We start from the raw sequence: 22,097 nt of genomic DNA, 5'->3' as shown, positions 1-22,097 counted from the left end.
AGAATGTGTATTCTGCTACTTTTGGATGGAATGTTCTGTGTTTATCTAATAAATATATCTGGTCTAATGTGCTGTTTAAGGACAATGCTTCCTTATGGACTTTTTTCTGGATGATCCATGTAATGATATAAGTAAGGTATTAAAGTCCACTACTATTATTGTATTGTTGTCAGTCTCTACTTTTAGGTCTGTTAATATTTGTTTTATATACTTAGGTGCTCCTATGTTGCATGCATAAATATTTACAAATATTGTAACTTCCTGCTACACTGTTCCATTTACCATTATTTAATGCCCTTGTCTTTTCTCACTCTGTTTTAAAGTCTGTTTTGTCTGAGTATAGCCCTCTCTGCTTTCTTTTGGTTTCCATTTGTACAAAACATCTTTTTCCATCCTTTCACTATGTATCCTTATATCTAAAATGAATCTCTTGTAGGTTGCATATAGATAGATCTTGATTTTTCATCCATTCAGCCACAATGAATGGGACTTTTGATTGCAACATTTAGTCCACTTACATTTACATTTATTATTAATAGGCATATTCTTATTCCCATTTTGTTAACTGCTTCCTGGTTGTTTTTGCAATTCTCTGTTCCTTTCTTCTTCTCTTGCTCTCTCTACTTGTGGTTTGAAGGCATTTTTTAGTGTTATACTTGGATTCTTTTCTGTTTTGTCAGTATTATAGGTGTTTGATTTCTGGTTACCAATGAGTTCATATATAACAATCTTACATATATAGCAGTCTATATTACATAGATGGTCACTTACATGTGAACACATTCTAAAAGCACTAAATTCTTCTCCCACCTACACATTTTACAAATATGATGTCATGTTTTACATCTTTTTATTTTGTGTATCCCTTGGCTAATTTTTATAAATATAACTGATTATAATCCTTTTCTGTTTTAATTTCTATACTGGCTTTATAAGTGATTAACTCACTACTTTTTAGTGTGTTTGTTTTACCTGTGAAATGTTTTCCTAATTTTCTTCTAGTTATGGCCTTTTCCTTCCACTTTAGGAGTTCCCTTTAACATTTCTCATAAGGCTGATTTAGTGGTGATAAACTCCTTTAACCTTTGTTTATCTGGGAAACTCTTTAGGGTTTCCTTCAATTTTGAGTAATAACTTAGCTGGGTAGAGTATTGTTAGCTGTAAGTTGTTTTCTTTCATGCTTGAATATATCATGCCACTCCCTTCTGGTCTACAAACTTTCTGCTGAGAAATTAGTTGACAGTCTTATGGGTATTCTGTTGTATATAACTAACTGCTTTTCTCTTGCTGGTTTGAAGTTCCTACCTTTAACATTTGCCATTTTAATTACTATGTGTTTTGGTGTGAACCTCTTCAGGTTCATCTTCCTTGGGGCTCTCTGTGTTCCATGGACCTGGATGTCTGTTTGCTTCCCCAGATTTCGTAAGTTTTCAGCTATTATTTCTTCAAATAAGTTTTCTGCCTCTTCTCTCTCTTCTCCTTTGAATTTAGTATGCTTGATGTTGTCCTAGAGGCTCCTTCACTTATCCTGGGTGTTTTGTTTGTTTGTTTGTTTGTTTTTAATGTTTATTTAGTTTTGAGAGAGAACGCATACGAGTGCAGGGGAGGAGCAGAGAGAGAGGGAGACAGTGGATCTGAAGCAGGCTCTGTGCTGACAGCAGAGAGCCCAATGTGGGGCTTGAACTCATAAACTGAGATCATGACCTGAGGCAAAGCCAGATGCTTAACTCATTGAGCCACCCAGACACCCCCATGTATCCTCATATTTTAAATTCTTTTTTCTTCTTGCCATTCAGCTTGAATGATTTCCACTACCCTGTCCTGCAGCTTACTGATCTGTTCTGCATCCTCTAATCTGCTGCTGATTCCCCAGTACGGTATTCTTCAGTTCTAAATCTTTTTTGTAGTTCTATCTTTTTAATGAAATTTCTCAGTGAGTTCATGCATTTTTCTTTCCAGTTTAGTGATCATCTTTATGACTATTACTTTGAACTCCATTAGGCAGATTGCTTAACTCCTTTTTGTTTAGCTCTTTTTGAGGTTTTGTCTTATTCTTTCATTCAGAACATATTCCTCTGTTCAATTTGTCTGATTCTCTGTGTCTGTTTTTATATATTAGTAAGGTCAGCTACATTTCTGTCTTGAAGGTAGTGGCCTTATGTAGAAAGTATCTTTTGGGGCCCAGAAACACAAGCTTCCCAGTCACTAGAACCAGGTGGTTCAGGGGTATCCTCTGTGTGGCTGCATGTACCCCCCTGTTGTGCCTGGGTCATGAATGCTAGGAGCACACTGGTGGGTGGGACTGGCTGTAATGCCTGGCTGTTACTGCTATGGGCACAGTGGAGGGGTAGAGTCAGTCTCCAGCCTGGTTGGCTAAGAGGCCTGGCTGTGGTTGCTGCAGGCATGCTGGTAGGTGCAGTTAATCCCCAGGGTGGCTGCTGTAAAGCCTAGCCATAACTATTGCAGCCATGCTGGTGGGCAGGGCTGTCCCCTATTCTATGGGGCATGAGTCACTATGGAGTAGTGTCAATCCCAGCCAAGGCTTCCCCCTGGGTGGGAGTGGGAGGGTTGAAGGTGCTTCTAGTGGGGCACTGGTCCTGACTGAGGCTGCCTGCCAAGATGTGGTAGGATGGTAACCACTGGAAGGATGCCTGCAGGGATATATATGTCAGGCTACAGGGGAACCTGAAGGTGAAATGAGTGTTTGCTAGCAAGGTTGATGGCGAATGTCAGAGTAAGTATCTGACAGCTAAAGGAAAGCAAGAAAATGGTGCCCTCCAGTGCTTCTCTGGCTGGAGAAATTTCCTACAGATCCCTGCCCCTCTGGCACAGGCACTAAAATTAGTCAATCTCCTTCATGTATGTTCCAGGCACTTTTCAAACTGCTATCTCTATGCTGGGTCTCCAAGTAAGTGAAACTGTTTACAGGCCCTTAAAAACAGAGTCTCCATTCTCCATAGCCCTCTAGCCCTCACACAGTTAAGCCCCACTGATTTGAAAAGCTAGATATTATAGGGATTCAACTTCCTGGTGCTGATCCCTGGGGCAAAGGATGCCCAACATGGGGCTTAACCCCTCCCTCCCCCCTCACATATCAGTGAGAACCCTGGTACCTTGATATCCCCCCCAACTTCTGCATTACTGCACTGGGGGCGGGGGGGGAGTTTGTTTTCCAATCTAACTATGTCCCTGTCTTTCTTACTCTTTTGACAAGTCTTTTACAGATATCTTTAGTTGTATAATAGCCATTATGCTAGTATTCAGGTCATTCTCAGAGAGTTGCTTTATATGTAGATCCAGCCTTCGTGTTTCCATGGGAGATGAGCTCAGGATCTTCCTACTCCACCATCTTCCCATGAGTCTATCTTTAGGTTTTAACAGTTTAATTTAACATTTTAATTCCTATGTGTTGCCAGAGATCTCTTGGGCTTAGACTTTTACTTGGAACTCCCTGGGCTTCCTGAATCTGTATGGGTAGTTTTCCTCCCAAGTTTAGGAAGGTTTTCAGCCATTATTTCTCCAAATAAGTTTTCTGTCCCTTTAGCTCTCCTCTTCCTGTGACCTTCAAAATGTGACTGTTATTCGGTGGTGAGGGTAACTGATGTTGTCCCATAAGGCCTTTAAGTTATTTTCATTGAAAAAAACATTTCTTTTTGCTGCTTTTGGCCAAGTTCCACTGTCTTGTCTGCCAGGTCACTGATCCTTGATCCATTCTTCTGCTTTACCCTATTCTGTTGTTGATTCCATCTAGTATATTTTTTAGTTAAGTTATTGTACTCTTCAGCTTTGTGACTTCCTTTTTTCCTACTTACTTCAAGTTTTAATTAAAATTCTAGTTAGTTAACATACAGTGTAATTGGCTTAGTGAGTAGAATTTATTATTTCATCATTTATATATAACATGCAGTGCTCATCACAACAACTATATTCCTTAATACCCATCACCCATCTAGCCCATCCCCTGACTTCCCCTCTATCAACCCTAAGTATGTTCTCTATAAACCATTAAGAGTCTCTTATGGTTTGCCTTGCTCTCTTTTTTTCCCCTCTTTCCCCTATGTTCATCTGTCTTGTTTCTTACATTCTACATATGACTGAAATCAGATGGTATTTGTCTTTCTCTGACAGACTTGTTTCACTTAGCATAATATATTCTAGCTCCATTTACATCATTGCAAATGGCAAGATTTTATTCATTTTGATGGCTGAGTAATATTCCTGTGTGTGTGTGTGTGTGTGTGTGTGTGTGTGTGTGTGTGTGTGTATACACACCATACCTTCTTTATCCATTCAACAGTTGATGGACATTTGGGCTCTGTCCATAATTAGGTTATTGTTGGTACGTTGCTATAAACATCAGGGTGCACGTGCTCCTTCAAATCTGTATTTTTGTATCCTTTGGGTAAATACCTACTACTGCAATTGCTGGGTTGTATGACAGTTCTATTTTTAACTTTCTGAGGAACCTTCATAATGTTTTCCAAAGGGGCTGCACCAGTTTGCATTCCCACCAACAGTGCAAGATGGGTCCCCTTTCTCTGAATCCTTGACAACTCTGTTGCTTCCTGTGTTGTTAACAACACCTTCCTGGATGTCTTTGGAAAAAAGTTGACTCGTGTCTTCTGCCCGTTTCTTAACTGGATTGTCTGTTTCTTTGGTGTTGAGTTTGGTAAGTTCTTCATACATTTTGAATACTAACCCTTTATCAGATACGTCATTTGCAAATATCTTCTCCCATTCTGTAGGCTACCTTTTAATTGACTGTTTCCTTCGTTGTGTGAAGCTTTTTATCTTGATAAAACGCCAAGAGTTCATGTTTGCTTTTGTTTCCCTTGCCTTCAGCAACATGTCTATTAAGAAACTGCTGCAGCTGAGGTCAAAGAGGTTGCTGCCTGTGTTCTCTTCTAGGAGTTTGATGGTTTCCTGTCTCACATTTAGGTCTTTCATCCATTTTGAGTTTATTTTTGTGAATGGTGTAAGTGGTCCAGTTTCATTTTTCTGCATGTCACTGTCCAGTTTTCCCAACACCCTTTGTTGAACAAACTGTCTTTTTTCCATTGGATATTCTTTCCTGCTTTGTTGAAAATGAGTTGGCCAGATAGTTGTGGGTCCATTTCTGGGTTTTCTATTCTACTCCACTGATCTATGTGTCTATTTTTTGTGCCAGTCCATACTGTCTTGATGACTATAGCTTTGTAATATAGCTTGAAGTCGGAATTGTAATGCCTCCAGCTCTGCTTTTCTTTTTCAAGATTGATTTTGTCTATTTGGGGTCTCCTGTAGTCCCATACAAATTTTAGGATTGTGTGTTCCATCTCTGTGAAAAATTCTGGTGGTATTTTGATGGGGATTGCATTAAATGTGCAGATTGCTTTGGGTAGTACAGACATTTTAACAATGTTTGTTCTTCTAATCCATGAGCATGGAATGTTTTTCCATTTCTTCGTGTCTTCTTCAATTTCATTCATAAGTGTTCTACAGTTTTCAGAGTACAGATCTTTTTACCTCTTTGATTAGGTTTATTGTTAGGTATCTTATGGTTTTTGGTGCAACTGTAAATGGGACTGATTCCTTGATTTCTCTTTCTACTGCTTCATTATTGGTATATAGAAATGCAACCAATTTCTGTATGTTGATTTTGTATCCTTGTGTCTTTGCAGACTTCATGTATTAGTTCTAGCAACTTTTTGGTGGTCTTTCAGAATTTTTACATAGAGTATCATGTCATCTGTGAATATTGAAAGTTTGACTTCTTCCTTGCCGATGTGGATGGATTTTCTTTCTTTCTGTTGTCTAACTGCTGCAGCTAGCACTTCCAATACCATGTTAAATGACAATGGTGACAGTGGAAATCCCTGTCTTGTTCCTGACCACAGATGAAAAGTTCTCAGTTTTCCCCCATTGAGAATGATATTAGCTGTGGGTCTTTTGTATACAGCCTTTATGATATTGAGGTATGTTTCCTCTATCGCTACTTTGTTGAGAGTTTTTATCAAGAATGGATGCTGTATTTTGTCAAATGCTTTTTCTGTATCTATCGAGAGGATAATCATATGGTTCCTTTTTTTTTTTTTTTTTTTTTTTTTTTAACTAATGTGGTGTACCATACTGACTGATTTGTGAATACTGAACCATCCTTGCAGACCAGGAATAAATCACACTTGGTTGTGGTGAATAATTCTTTTAATGTACTACTGGATTCGATTTTCCTAGAAGCTTGTTGAGAATTTCTGCACCATGCATCAGGGAAATTGACCTGTCATTTTCCTTTTTACTGGGGTCTTTGTCTGGTTTTGGAATCAAGGTAATGCTGGCCTTGTAGAATGAGTTTGGAAGTTTTCCTTCCATTTTAATTTTTTGGAACAATTTGGGAAGAATAGGTATTAACTCTTCTTTAAATGTTTGGGAGAATTCCCCTGGGAAGCCATCTGGCCCTGGACTTTTGTTTGCTGGGAGATTTTTGATCACAGATTCCATTTCTTTGCTGGGTATGAGTCTGTTCAAATTTTCTATTTCTTCCTGTTTCAGTATTGACAGTTTATATGTTTCTAGGAATTTATCCATTTCATCCAGATTGCCCAATTTGTTGGCATATCATTTTTTATAATATTCTCTTAATATTGTTTGTATTTCTGTAGTGTTGGTTGTGAGCTCTCTTTCATTTGTGATTTTATTTTTTGGGGTCCTTTCTCTTTTCTTTTTGAATTTTATTAATTTTTTTCAAAAAACCAGCTCCTAGTTTTGTGATCTGTTCTACTGTTTTGTTGTTGTTGTTGTTGTTGTTTCTACAACATTTATTTCTGCTCTAATCTATATTATTTCCTTTCTTCTGCTGGCTTTAGGCTTTACTTGCTTTTCTTTTTCTAGCTCTTTTAAAGGTGTAAGGTTAGATTGTGTATTTGAGACTTTTCTTGTTTTTTGACATAAAAACTTGTGTTGCCATGTACTTCTCTCTTATGACTGCTTTTACTTCATCTCAAAGGTTTTGGACTCATGTTTTCATTTTCATTTGTTTCCATGTACTTTTAAAATTTTCTTCTTTAATTTCATGGTTAACACATTCATTCTTTAGTAGAATATTCTTTAACCTCCATGTATTTGTGGTTTTTCCAAATGTTTTCTTGTAGGTGTCTTCATGTTTGATAGTATTGTGTTCTGAAAATACGCATGGTAGGATCTCAATCTTTTTGTCCTTATTGAGAACTGATTTGTAACCCAGTATGTGATCTGCTCTGGTGAATGCGCACTCAAGAAGAATGTGTATCCTGCTGCTAATGTAATGTTCTTGATGTATCTATTGAGGCCATCTGATCCAGCGTGTCATTTAAAGGCATTGTTTCCCTGCTGATTTTCTGCTTAGATGATTTGTCCATTACTGTGAGGTGATAAAGTGTCCTACTATTATTGTATTATTATCAGTGAGTTTCTTTATGTTTGTTATTAAATGACATATATTTGGGTGCTTCCAAGTTGGGGGCATAAATATCTACAATTAGATTAGTTGTAATTAGATTTAATTCTTGTTGGATAGACCCCTTTATTATGATATAGTGTCTTTCTTCATCTTATTACAGTCTTTGGTTTAAATTCTAGTTTGTCTTCTATATGTATGTCTAATCCAGCTTTCTTTTAATATCCATTAGCATGATAAATGGTTGTCCATCCCCTCACTTTCAATCTGGAGGTGTCTTTGGGTCTAAAATGAATCTCCTGTAGGCAGCATATAGATGGGTCTTATTTTTTTATCCATTCTTATGTCTTTTGATTGGAGCATTTAGTCCATTTACATTCAGATTGACTACTGATACATATGAATTCAGTGTCATTGTAGTACATGTAAAGTCAGTGTTTCTGGATATTTTCTGTGTTCTTTCCTAGTCTTTGTTGCTTTTGGACTTTCCCACTCAAAGAGTCCCCTTTAATATTTCTTACAGTGCTGGTTTAGTGCTCACAAACTCCTTCAGTTTTTGTTTGTCCGGAAAATTCTTTATCTCTCCTCTATTCTGAATGACAGCCTTGCTGGATAAAGTCTTTTTGGCTGCATATTTTTCCCATTCAATATGCTGAATATGTCATGCCACTCCCTTCTGGTCTGCCAAGTTTCTATGAAGAGATCTGCTGCTAACCTTATTTGTCTTCCCTTGCAGTTTAGGGATTGCTTTCCCTTTAGTGCTTTCAGAATTCTTTCCTTATCTCTGTATTTTGTAAATTTTACTATGATATTTCTTGGTATTAGTCTCCTTTTATTGATTTTTATGGGAGTTGTCTGTGCCTCCTGGATTTGGAAGTCTGTTTCCTTCCCCAGATTAGGGAAATTTTCAGCTATAATTTCCTCAAATACACTTTCTCTTTTTTCCCCTCTCTTCTTCTTCTGGGACTCCTATGATATGAATGTTATCCAATATTTTTCCTTCCTTCTTTTCATCTTCGTTTATTTTCCATATTTTTATCTTCTATATAACTCTTTGATTCCTCTGTTTCTTGGCTATAGCATTTTTTTTTATTTCGGCCAGACTAGTTTATAAGTCTTTTATCTCTGTCTTTTATGCTTTCCTCTGGCCCAGCTACTATCCTTATGATTGTTGTTTTAACTTCTAGTTTAGGCATATTACTTATATCTATTTTGATTAGATCCCTGGCCATGATCTTGTTCTTCTTGTTCTTTCTTTTGGGATGAATTCCTCCATCATGACATTTTTTTTCAACGTTTTTTTTTTTTTTTTTTTTTTTTTTAATTTATTTTTGGGACAGAGAGAGACAGAGCATGAACGGGGGAGGGGCAGAGAGAGAGGGAGACACAGAATCGGAAACAGGCTCCAGGCTCCGAGCCATCAGCCCAGAGCCTGACGCGGGGCTCGAACTCACGGACCGCGAGATCGTGACCTGGCTGAAGTCGGACGCTTAACCGACTGCGCCACCCAGGCGCCCCTCCATCATGACATTTTGTCCAGGTCTCTGTCTTCTGTGTTTTAGGAAAGCCTGTTATGCTTCCTGTTCCTGAGAGTAATGGCTATGTTAAGAAGAGGTCATATACTGTCCAGGGCCTGGTGCTTCAGGAAGTTGTTCTGGTGTATGCTGTGTACACCGTGCTATTGTGTTTTGGCTATTCTTTCCTTCGGGTCAGTCCTCTGCAGAGTTTCTCCTTGCTTACAATGGGGAGTGTTTGGACCTTGTCCACTGTGTGTGTGTGTGTGTGTGTGGTGATTTTTAAGTAGGTGTGTTTTGGTCTGCTTGTTAAAAGAGGCTAGGTTCTATTTTGCCTACAGCTAAAGCTTTGCAGCACTCCATGGTCAGGAGACTGGGTGTGTGCAGTGGGGGGGGGGGGGGGGGCAGAGGAAGGCAGTTATGCTAGTCTTCTGGGGGAGAGGCCTGCTGCTCTGAGTCTCAGGCATACTTGCCCAGGTTAAAAAAGCACCTACACAGCTCAGGGGGACAAGGTTTGGTGTAAGCGGCTCAAGCCTCCACTATGGGCGCCGTCCTGCTCACTGAAATCCATCTGTGCTCATGGGCAGGGGTAAAAATGGTGTCAGCCAACTCTCTTGTCCCCAGAGAGGGAAGTTTATGCCCGCTGCTGTTTAGGAAGCCTTCACAGATGAGTGAACAATCTCCCCTTGTGTGTCCCAGGCATCCTCAGATTCCTGCTTTCACTCTGTCTGTGTCCTAGCCATCTGCCCACCCAGTGGTGCAGTGTTCCTGTGTTTTATCTCTGGTACATGAGCTGAGTTTCAAAACTCCAGATTTTAGTAACCTGGGATGGCACAGACCCATGCATCATCTGGGGGAGGGTCTTATCACCCTGTGGCTGGTGACAGTTTGTCCCAAAAGGGCATTCCCAACTACATGCAGGGGCCTGGAATTCATCGTATAGCACAGAAAAAGTCAGCATCCAGGTTAGCTGCCCTCAGCAGGTGCCTCTGTTCTATGCTAATAAATGGAGCAGCTCAATGGCACCCACCGGCTATTTTGTCCCTTGACAGGCAGTGCCACCTTTCCCAAGTGCACTCCAAGAAGGGGAACTATCCTCTCCCAGAGCGACCCAGGGAATCCTCAGACCACACTGCCTGCTCTTGGGCTTCTGCCCTCCTTCTACACAGGAGCCCCTGTACACCTGTCAGGCTCCACCCCAGTGATGGCCCAGATTTCTAAAACTTCAGAGTTTGAGCTCTGCTGCTTGTAAAAACTTGCAGTAATCAGCCCTTCTCATTTTCCCTGTCAATAGTTTCGGGGAAGTGTTTTTCTTGTGCAATGCCCTGAACCCTGCTTGCACTCTTGCTCTCTCTCCCCTTTTTCCCCGATCAGGGCTCCCTCACCTCCACAGTACTGGCAATTCTTTTCTCCACCACATCAAGTCTCTGCACCTACTACCTTCCATGATATGAACTCTTCTCTCCCTCTAGTTGTGCAGTTTGTTTTGTGATTCCTCAGATCGGTTTCCTGGGTGTTCAGATTGATTTGATATTTATCTAGCGTTCGAGGGACAAAGCAAGCACTGGGTCCCCCTACTATTCTGTCATCTTAATTCCTTGGCTCAGCTCTGTGACTTTCATTTGGTATTTTCTAATATTTTCTATCTCTTTGTTGAAATCCTCTGCCTTCATCCATTATTCTCCCAATATCAATGAACATCTTTATGACTATTACTTTGAATTCTTTATCAGGTAAATTACTTATCGCCATTAAGATTTTTTCCCCCTAAAATGTTACCATATTTTTTTTTTTGGAGCATATTCCCATTTCCTCATTTGCCTAATTCTCCGTTTGTTTCTATTAGGAAAAATAGTGACCTCTCCTAGTTTTGAAGGAGTGGTCATAGGAAGACCGAGAGTATGTTTCAGTCAGCTGTTTGTGTAGTGCCCTATGTATGTGGGGGGGGGGGGGGGGGGGATAGCCTGCCACAAATCGTGCCTCCAATTTGTTTCACTTCCGTCAGGATCAAAAATGCAAGGCCCACTGGCCACCAGAGCCAGGCATTCAAGGGGTGTCCCCTGTATGAAATGCATGTGTTTCTTGGCTTTAGCAGGGTCACAGGACAGCACCAGCCCAGGAAGAACCAACCCATCCAATTTGGTAGGGTGGGACTGTGGGGGTGTAGAAGAGCAGGGCGAGCAGCACTGGCAAGGTAGAGGTAGTACAAAAATGGTTCTGCCTAGTACCTGTCTTCAAAGAGAGATCCAACTGACCCCTGTCCTTCTAACAGACACTTTAAAATTAAGCAATAAATCTCTTTCACATATGGTCTAGGAGCTTCTTTTTCAACTTGCTCCTTTTGCACTGGGTTCTAGGACAAGTGAGTCACTGTTCATATGCCCTTTAAGAGTAGAGTCATACTTTCCTACAGTTTTCTGGGTATCCTGGACATAAGATCTGTTGGTTTCCAAAGCCAGATGTTTTGCGGACTCATCTCCCCAGTGCAGGTCCTAAGGGTTGGGGTGTCTGATATAGGACTCACTCCTCACTCCTCAGGGACGTTCTTCATATTTGTGAGATCCCTTTCACCTGTGGATCACAGCACCAGGGGTGGCTCCATGTCTCTGCCTCACCTATCTCAATGCGGCCTTTTGTCCTTTGTTGTGAAGGAGCTGTTCAGCTAGTTTTAGTGTCTTTTTTGGAGAAAATTGTTCTATGTGTAGTTGTAGATTTGTTGTGTCGTGGGAAAAGGGGAGTTCCAGGTCTTCCTATGCCACCATCTTGAAACACCAATGTCCACTCCTTTCTAAGACTTGCAGGTAGGAACCACAGTACAAAGGTATATTCAGGATTTCCACTCTTTTTCTTACATGAAAGCATAGTTTCAGAGCAAATTTTGAAAAGGCAAAATTTGCCTCTGACATTCTTCCACTTTCTCATGGTAACATCCATACTCCTAGAGTGCTTCTTTCCTGGGTCTGTGTGCTGACCTAGTAAGTACCTACAACACTCCAACCATGTACTTCATGCTCTAAAACTGTCCCCTACAGACTCCTTGTGAATTCCCTTTGCTAACTCTTAAGTTCAAGTGTACCCAGCTTTCTATTCTCAGAACTCTCCTCTTATCACTCAACACACTCTCCCTGGGCTGCTTTATAATCTTAATCCTCCTCTCAATCCCTCTCTATCTATTCCCACTTCCCCCAGCCTAGATCTTTCCTCTGGGCTATAGACCTATATATTCAACTACCTACTAGATACCTGGATGTCCCACAGTCATATCCAACTTTTAATTCATCCCCTTGCCTCTGTTCTCCACAAACCTGTTCCTCACCCTCAGCTTGTATCCCTTTCTCCCCGGATAGAACCATCATGTACTGAGATACTCAAGCCAGAAACTGGAAGCCATCAAGGCTTCCCAAAGTACCGTCACAATCTATTCATTACTAAATCCCATGGATTCCATCTTCTCAAAATCTCTTAAAACTACACTCGCCTTTTTATTCTCTTTCCCTCCATTTTAGCACATGCTCCCATCATTTTATTCATGGATTAAAGCAAGTTCTCAAGCTTTTTCCACACCCATCAACACATAATTTATTCTCCACAGATATGAGGAACAATGTGAAGACAAGAAAATCAGATCCTGTTACCTTTTCCACCCTTAAAGTTCATCATTGTAGTATCAGGGCCTTCAGAGTGAAGACCAAAATCATTCAGAAGGCTCAGAAGTGAGCTGCTCTCTCACTTCTCTCCCTATGCTATGCATGTTCTAGCTATGCCATCTACTTACAAATCTCTAAACAACCCACTCTGCCCACAGGGTTTTTTTCACAAGATGCTTTCTCTACTTAGAATGCATCCTAATCCTTATAGCTAATGTTTATTAAGAATTAAAGATATTTCAAAAGTATGCCTCCTGTATTAAAGAGCATAGTGAGTGAATGTCAATCACAGCACAAAAATGATACTGCATAAGAAACTTCTGTAAAGTTATGTTTTCCTCATTAGGAATCATTACCATTCACTCTAACCACAAACACATTCTAACGATTATCACTGATGATTCCATAGTCATAACTCTCTATTATCTACATTACTGTATTTGAATGATGGCTACTATTGCTTAAAAAAAGAAACTTGACACTTTCTTCAAATGCTTAAAATAGAATCTTCTAAAGAAAACATTTTCAATGAAAGACTTTTTTAATAGATCAAAGAATTCAACAGCAACTATAAAAAAAATCCTACAAGTATAAAGTAGTAATGCAAACAACAAAAAAAAATTGCTTCTTAAATGTTGAGCTATATCTATAGTATCAATAAATCTGTCATTCTGAAATGAAACGGATCAAACTTCTTTAATCCTACTGGTGGCATAGGAAAATATTCTAGAAATTGTTATATTTAATATATTTAATACTTGAGACCACTCAAAATATAAACAACTATTACACCACTCCCAAATTATGACACACAGCAAAAGAAAGCTTATTTACCACTGAACACTACATAATGCAGCTGGCTAGAACACTACCATACCTCCAATTTGTTTTTCTCAACAGCAGATTGTAGAGAAGGAGAGGACACCAAAGGCTGAAGAGGAGCATCAGAGGAGGAAATCTGTGGAATGCAGATGAAAAGTCAGAAGAACAAAATGAAAAGAAGGTAATAGAACTGACAGGCACAGGAAAAAACAAAACCCACCTATTTCTGAGATATAAAAGCACTTAGAAGTATGTTAACCAAGAGAAATAATGCATCAAGAAGAGAATATTTTTGCTTTTTTTAAATTCCCATGTGAAGTTTCTAAAAATGTAAGTATTTATTACAGAATAATGTGTGATTTAAAACAGAGTTCACTATGATACAAAATTTAATATGTACTCAGGTATGATCATACCATAAGTATCTGAAAAATAATTAAGCTTCTCAGATAGTAAACTTTTACTCAACATTACTTTTGAAATACTAATGCTCTGAAGATGAAGACACATTGTTTCACATAGCAGAAGAACACAAATGAACTTCTGCTTTTACTTGTAATAACTGTTTTAAGAATGGAAAATAAAACAGTGCTGAAATAGTAAGTTAATTAGTTTTAATCAGCTGTTTAAGAAAAGAAAAAAGTGTGGGATAAAAGAGTGGGTTAATGCAATATAACAGCTAAGCAGCGGCAGGACTTATCATAAAGCAATTTATACACTTCCTTCTTTAAGATCAGTATGTACAAACACCATTTCCAGTGCTGTATTTGCTGAATTACCCTAAACCATTATGAGACAGTTATATATGCAGCAGAGGCAATTTATATATGAAAATGCATTTCATCTGAAAGCCTTTTCACACATCTTCCTACCCAATTTCTACATGCATAGTTGATCACTTTAATGGAAGCATTATCTTCCTGCTCTCTTTACTGCCAAAATATAACTGAAATATGTTTACCAAATGCATAGTAGATCTCTGGAGCCATAAAACTGACATCTGTATATACTGCCCTATCATATCAACAGTGCCTCTAAGGAACTGTTTAAAATAAAAGGTGCTATTACAGAAAGGTTATTACATAATGTCAAAATAACATTGGGAGATAAGTCCTCATTCAATTTGCTTGTTATTAAGTTAGTTACGGTTGTAATTCTTGAATCACAACCCAAGACCATAAACTTTAGGGGTTTTTTTCCTTGAACACTGCTTGTTGGCTCTGTTGTAATTGTGCAAACTAACCATTTAGTAACTACTAATGGAAATTACACACAGAAGAAAAGATTTTAAAAGATAAAAGGCACCTTAAACTCTGGCTTCAAAGCTACTTTATCCTATTGGACATTAACTTGCTAGAGATCTTTAATTGCCACTTTATGTACAAAATAACAGATAAAAAAGCACACAAATGCACTTAAGATGATAGCCTGTACCATAAAGACCTCTTTGCCCCCAAAATCCTGTAATAGCTAAATACAAAAATATAAAAGAGAAGTAGGTATATATTTAGCATGTCAAGGGTTACTAATTCAAGGTAATTCATTATAAAAGTGTTTGTTCTTCTTCTGACTGATTTGGCCACTTTTAAAACTCAGAAGTAGGAATATAAAACTATTTAATAAATAACAGTAATTAGGGGCACCTGGGTAGCTCAGTCGGCTAAGTGCCCGACTTCTGCTTAGGTCACAATTTCACAGTTCCTGAACTTGAGCCCTGCATTGAGCTCTCTGCTGACAGCTTGGAGCCTGGAGCCTGCTTCAGATTCTGTGTCTCCTTCTCTCTCTGCCCCTACCCCGCTTGCACTCTCTCTCTCTCTCAATCTCTCTCTCAAAAATAAAACATTAAAATAAATAGCAGTAACTTAAGAAAGCATTTTAATGCTCCCTCCTAAAAAAGATTTAATACTATGTTTCAGCTAGAAAGAAACAGAGAGAGTTTTTCAGTAGGAAAGACACTTGAAAAATCAATGGACAAATTAACAGGTAAACAAATAAACAAACTGTGGTATACCCATAAAACGAATTATTATTTGCCAATAAAAAAAGAATGGTCTAATAGTACTCACAAAAACAGGGATGAATTTCAGAAATATACCAAAAGAAAGACATCACACACCAAAGAGTACATACATATGATACCATTCATATGAAACTCCAGCAAAGACAAATATAATGTAAAGTGAAAAAAAGGAGATCAATGGTTACCTGGGCCAGGGGTGGGAAATAAGAGGCAGTAAGGAACCTTTTAGAAAGGAAAGATTACATATGCCCTCTATTATGGTGGTTACACAAAGGTATATATATTTCAAAAGTCAATGAACTCTATCTTAAATTATCTTTTACTACACATAAATTTTATCTTCAATAAAGTTCACTTTTTTACATTTTTTTTAATGAAATTTATTGTCAAATTGGTTTCCATACAACACCCAGTGCTCATTCCAACAGGTGCCCTCCTCGATGCCCAATCACCCATCTTCCCCTCCTTCCCACCCCCCCATCAATCCTCAGTTTATTCTCAGTTTTTAAGGGTCTCTTATGGTTTGGCTCTCTCTCTCTCTCTCCTTTTTTTTTTTCTTTTCTTTTCTCTTCAATGAGCAGGGTTAAGATACATTATATGAGCAAGGAATGAGGAAACAGAGGTCAAATATTGACAATCAGAAGTAAGAGACACCAAAGAACGTAGAGATAGATGAGGGAGAAAAAAAAGGAGGGGGGGAGTGGCAGGGGGGGAAAATACAGAGGCAAAGAAAACTAGATATTCTCGAGTGTTCTAAATCTCTTAAAACTACTTCTTGCCATCATCACTAAGCACCCTAATAGGAAAGTACCATCATCTGTCACCTAGATTAGTCCTAACTGGCCTCCTTGTCTCAAGTCTTACTCTTCTCCAAACTATGACATTCTCAAATGCAAATCGGATCACTCAATATCCTTAATTAGAAGCTTTATATAGTTCCTACACATTACATTATATAAATATTTCTGAATGTTAAAGGAAACCAAAAAAAGAGAAAGGGAGCATCTCAGAGGATGAACCAAAAAGAGGCTCGATCTCAGCAGTTATTGTTGTCCTTTGTAAGTTTGCTGCTTGCTAACATACTATTCTGAAATCTCATATTAAGTTATCTACATTTACTGTCAAATTCAGAATATATTTTTTAACTACACATTAGCACCATTTCACTGGATTGTGGTATTTTTATAGAGAGAATGAACAAGACTTGGACCTTAGAAAATTTCGCTGGAAATTGGCAGTGTCAGTAAATTCAGTTGCTATGACTGAATGTCCCTCTATTCCTTACCCTTCTCCTGTTCAATCCCTCCATCCATGAGAGAATACACCGTGGGAACCTAGTAAAAATATCCTTCAGGAAGAAATGAGTTAGAGTCTTTCTTTTAATTATTCTTAAGCCCAGAGGTTCTTTCTAGGCCACCACCAAAGTAAACTGTATGTGAAGAAACTCCTAAAGCAATACAACTGCATAAACTCACCTCCTACAAAAGAAAAACTGATCAGGCAAAACAGGTTTCCAACTCCCACCTGTCAGAATAAGGTGAGCAAATACATTTGGAAAGGTATGAAGTATTATAAAAATACCAATATGATATTTGAAGGCCATAAGGCAAAATGTTTATCTTTTCAAGAAAAGATCACATTATTTTCTTGATCCATTTTTTTCCACTTACCACCTCTTTCAACAAAATAAAATAAAATCCAGTGTTCCAAAATACTGAAAAGCATAAGACCACTGGGAAATGCCCTATGGCTTAATCACTAGCAATACACTGCTTCAAACTCATTTTGGAAACTCTTGGATATATTTTCCAAGTGGAGATTTTATCATAACAATTCTCAAATGGCTATCTCATGAGCTCTCAATATACTGCAAAGCTCAGGTGTTTCAGGAGTCCAGAAATCATCTTAAAAGTATGATTCCCCATGTCCATATAATTGACACAAAACTTGAAAATACACTTATTGCACCAATAAATAAATCATACAAAAGACACCATCAATTAAACTCATCAATAGGCCACTTAAGAGATTTTGATAAAACTTAACTAAGTAATGATAGTCACCAAATATGTAGAAGCAGCCTAAATTTTAATATACTAACTTGAAAATCTTTGCATAAGTAACAAAGAAATGTCGATTTTGGAAAACTTTCAAAATACAAGTCCTTTAATTGCCACATCAAGTCACTGGCAGACCATAATTAAAGGGTGGACTAAAGCATGGAGGGATTAATCAAAGAACTCTAAGTCAAAATTGTGCCAGTGATCTAAAGTCTTATAGTTAAGTTTGAGTATTCAAATTTCTTAATTATCTACCTGCTTCAAGTCATTTGTCACTTCCAACCTCCTATCACCTTCCTCCAATATAATCATTACAATAAGTTATATTTATTAAGCACCCTAAATATGTGTGCCAGGTATCCTTTTAAAAATGCAGCATGCCTTATCTTATTTAACTCTTACAGTACTATGAAATACAGAGACCATGATCGTTTCTATTCCACAGATGAGGAAACTAAAATTATAATGAAAAGAATTAACAAAGAAAGCCAACTTGAAACTGCTATTTTATACTAATCCCAATTCACTACCTAATTATTCACCTAAGTTTCTCATCCCTAATAGAAAACATCTAAAATTCATTGCAACTCACAGCCTTGAAATTACTCACGTATCTTAAATAACTATATAATCATCAATTACAGAGCTTAAAAAATTACTAGTGCTAACTCACTTTTATAGTAATAGAGAAACATTACTTCTATAATAATTTCTAAGTTGAAATAATGAATTTAATTTTACTTCTGTTGTATTAACTATTAGTCTTTATATACATACACATACATAACAAAACAAGTGAACTTTTGTTTTTAAACTCTTATATAATATTCAATTATATGGCAATTGATTACAAAAGTAATTTCATGTGAAATTCAGACAGGAGAATTAAAATCTTTGTGTGCTACAAATTCAAATTCAAATGGAGTTCAAGAGGTTGCTTCTGAGAGATGAGAAGTGGAAAAGGAGGTGAGCAATATGTAAGATAAACTGAAACGAGAACAAGCAAGTGCTCATCTTAAAGTCACCAACTCCCAAAGATTATTAACTATTCTCCAAGACAAAACCAAGGAAGTCAAGCAGTCAGTATTAAATAGCTACAGTTATCTACACATTTTACTGCTCTACTAGACTTCCTTTTTGTTTCTGATCATTATGATGGCAAATAAATAATGTGAATATAAAAATATATGTGGGGGAGTGAGAGGGAGGGTGGAAAAGGGAGGGGAAGAGAGTGAGGGAGAAGGCAGGGAGGGAGAGAGAAAAGCTGATGAAAAAGAGCAATTAATATGGCAGAGTTCAGCCCCATCTACTCAAGACCTGCTAGATCTTCTAGCAACTCAATCACTGTGCTTCCAGTTGTGATTCACTACTGGTTAGGGAGGAGAAGGGGAGAGGAAGAAAGAACAGATTTCTTTACTCAAAGTTTTTCAAATTCCCCTATCACTCAATCAATTAAGTAACAAGCATGGAGGTCAGATTCATTGTGTACCACTGTGGTAAGAATTCTAGGATGGCCACCCCAACTCTTACCCCCTGGTATACATACCTTATATAATGCCCTTCCCTTAAGTATGGGCAGGACTGTGATTATGATGGACTCTTTTGACTAGAATGTTACATAACAAAGGTTAGAAATTTGCAGAGGTAATTAAGATCCCAATAGTTAATGATGGATTAATCAAAGGGGAGACTATTCTGGGTGTGCCTAGCCTGATCAGGTGAGCCACTAAAAGGGGGCAGGGCCTTTCCTAAAATAGGAGATTTGAAGTGTGAGAGAAATTCTTCAATGGTCTTGAAGAAATAAGCTGCTATGCATAATATGGGGTTAACTGTTAAGAATCAGAGGATGGCCCCCAGGAACAGAGAGTGGTCCCCATCTGACAGCAAGAACATAGGACCTTAGTCACACAAGCACAAAGAAATGAATTCTGACAACAATCGTGGGCTTGGAAGACAATGAGCCTCAAACAAGACCGCACCCCTGGCCAACTCTTTAATTTCAGCTTGGTGACATCCTGAGCTGAGAATTGAGCTAACCCATGCCCAGACTCTAAGCCAACAGAAAACTGTATGAAAACAAATCTGTACTGTTTGAAGTCACTAAATTTCCAGAAATCTGTTAAGTAACAAGAGAAAATTAATACAATAACCATGCCTTACTCAAAAACAGAAGTCTGGCACTCAAATCTTCCATACAATCACTATTTGCCTTTCAAGAGTTATTTCCTCATACATTTATTTTCTCGTCATCTACCCATGCTGTATAGTCCCCTTTTACACTCACTAGACAAGACAGTTTCATGGACTACTCACCAAACCCAAATACCAAATAATATACCTGAACTCACTTTCCTCCTTATCTTACTTTGGCACAGATGAGATAAAATGTCCCTTCAACCTGAGATGTCCTTTCTGCATTATAAACACTCAGCCCATTTTCTCTTTGCTGAAATCCTACTGTTCTGTGCAGGATAATTTCAAACATACCTCCTTTAAAAATTCTCCCAGTGAAAATTAACTAATGCTACCTAAGTTTTGTGTTCCCATAGCAGTTTTATTCTTCTATTATAACAGATACTACTTTGTGCTTTAGAATATAGCTCATTGTACGGGTACATTACATATGGATAATATTTGAGAGTAAGCTAGCATTAAACAAAGATTGTCATTTCAATCTCAGTGCCTTGCAGATAGTATACATTCAAGGCTTGTTTGTTGAATGATGAAATGAACAAATAAAGGAAGAAACAATCCAAGGGAACTTCAATAGCCAATCTCTGAATTCTATAACTAGTTTCAAAATGAGAGGCTAGCACAGATCTCAGGAGTGAGGAAGGGAGGTACTGAGGGTCGATATGAGTGAGGGTTGCTATGCTATGCCCACCCACACTGGTGCCCAGCACCATGCAGTTACTTTAAAAATAGGGCACCTGGGTGGCTCAGTCAGTTAAGCATCTGACTTCAGCTCAGGTCATGATCTCACAGTTCGTGAGTTCGAGTCCCGTGTCAGGCTCTGTACGGACAGCTCAGAGCCTGGAGCCTGCTTCGAATTCTGCATCTCCCTCTCTCTCTGCTCCTCCCCTGCTCACGGTCTGTCTCTCTCTCTCAAAAATAAATAAACATTAAAAATTTTTTTTAAATAAAAAAAGGTACAAAATAAAATAAAGTAAAATAAAATATATTTTTTTCTCTTTGAGGCTACAAAACAATACTGACTGTAGTACCAAAACATTTCTACTTGGGACATATTTTCCTTTGTTTTTGTCTTATCTAAACTTTGCATTTTCCCTTTAACCTTCCTTCCTTAATTCACACTTATGGTACCACACAGCACTCAAACCATATACCCTATACCATAAGCTCCCTCCACAAAGCAGCACATACATCCCTTCCTGCTTTCTCAGAAGCACCATGTATATATGACCAGATGCCATATTTATTAACAGCTAGCTGAAGCCAGTTTTTACGACTACAAATAAATCTCTGGGTATGAAGGAAGTACCATCTTAGCTTCTCATACTCTACATGATGGATTCCTATGGGGCTTAGTTCACAGACTCATTAAATAGCCTGGCAGGCAGAGGGGGCAGTATCACAGAAAAATGACAAAACCCTTTGGCACTGTTTTCCTATAGTTTATTGTACTGTATTTTGCCACAATGCTCTAAAATATTTATGTTTCAGAAGGTCAAGAAATGTATCAGTTTATTTTTTTAAGAGTTAAGAAATGGTGTGCTTGGGTGGCTTAAGTTGGTTAAACATCCGACTCTTTGTTTCAGCTCAGGTCATGATCTCAGTCTGAGTTCAAGCCCCACATCTGGCTATGCGCTAGCAGGGAGGAGCCTCCTTGGGATTTCTCTCTCCTTCTCTCTCTGCCCCTCCCCAGCTTGCTCTATCTCAAAAAATGAATATTTAAAAAATATTTTTTTAAATTAAAAAATAATTTTTTTTTTTTTAAAAGGGTTAAGAAATTAAATGACTGCCTTACACAGAGAACCAACATCAATCTTCAGGCCCTTACTCTTGTTTAAAATAAGAAAATAATAACAGCAACACTAAAAAATACCAGCTAAAACAAGAGAAGACCAAAAAACTATAAAAATCAGACACAAAAGCTGTAAAGGTAAAGCAATTTGGAGCCACTTAATATCAGGGTAACAGTCATATCAAGCTTCATAGCCACTCATGACATCTCTTTATAAGAGTATAACTAGCACAGTTAGTATTCAAACTGTCCTTCCTTAGATATTCCTTAAATGCACTAATGCTCAAGTACCTTAGATATAAGATACTTATACTTTGTCTTGTGTTTTTTTTAACCTAATCTCATCCTCACTATGAAATTAACTCTCTCTAAAAGCAAAGGTACATGCTCTTTTGGTTTAGTATACTAGAAGACTGTGACCACAAGTGATAAGAAACTATTTGAATGAATGTTTAATCCATTACTAAAGACAATGGATATAAATATGTAATGTAATTCTTAGTGACATATAAGATTAGTTACTTACGGATTGATTACTGTGAAACAGGAATATTTTAAACTTACTAGAATAAAAACTTTTAAAAAATTATCATTTTGCATATAAATGAATAGATTCAACCCTTGGGTTGAATGTGAAT

General features: G+C 38.0%; 1 protein-coding gene across 5 annotated transcripts in view; it reads right to left on the bottom strand.

Annotated features, from left to right (window-relative positions):
* SMAP1 (small ArfGAP 1) overlaps positions 1-22,097 on the bottom strand; it is a 205,467-nt gene that overhangs the window by 101,849 nt on the left and 81,521 nt on the right. The window contains exon 5 of one of the 5 annotated variants that reach the window (XM_042939152.1): positions 13,450-13,530. The exons of the other annotated variants lie outside the window; for them this stretch is intronic. Coding sequence (XP_042795086.1) covers positions 13,450-13,530 — 81 coding nt within the window. The remainder of the gene's footprint in view (positions 1-13,449; positions 13,531-22,097) is intronic. 5 annotated transcript variants of the gene reach the window in all.

The sequence above is a fragment of the Panthera leo genome, chromosome B2 (genome assembly GCF_018350215.1).
Source record: "Panthera leo isolate Ple1 chromosome B2, P.leo_Ple1_pat1.1, whole genome shotgun sequence".
Lineage (NCBI taxonomy): Eukaryota > Metazoa > Chordata > Mammalia > Carnivora > Felidae > Panthera > Panthera leo.
The sequence above is the reverse complement of the archived record's forward strand: the minus strand, read 5'-3'. Positions and strand labels throughout refer to the sequence as shown.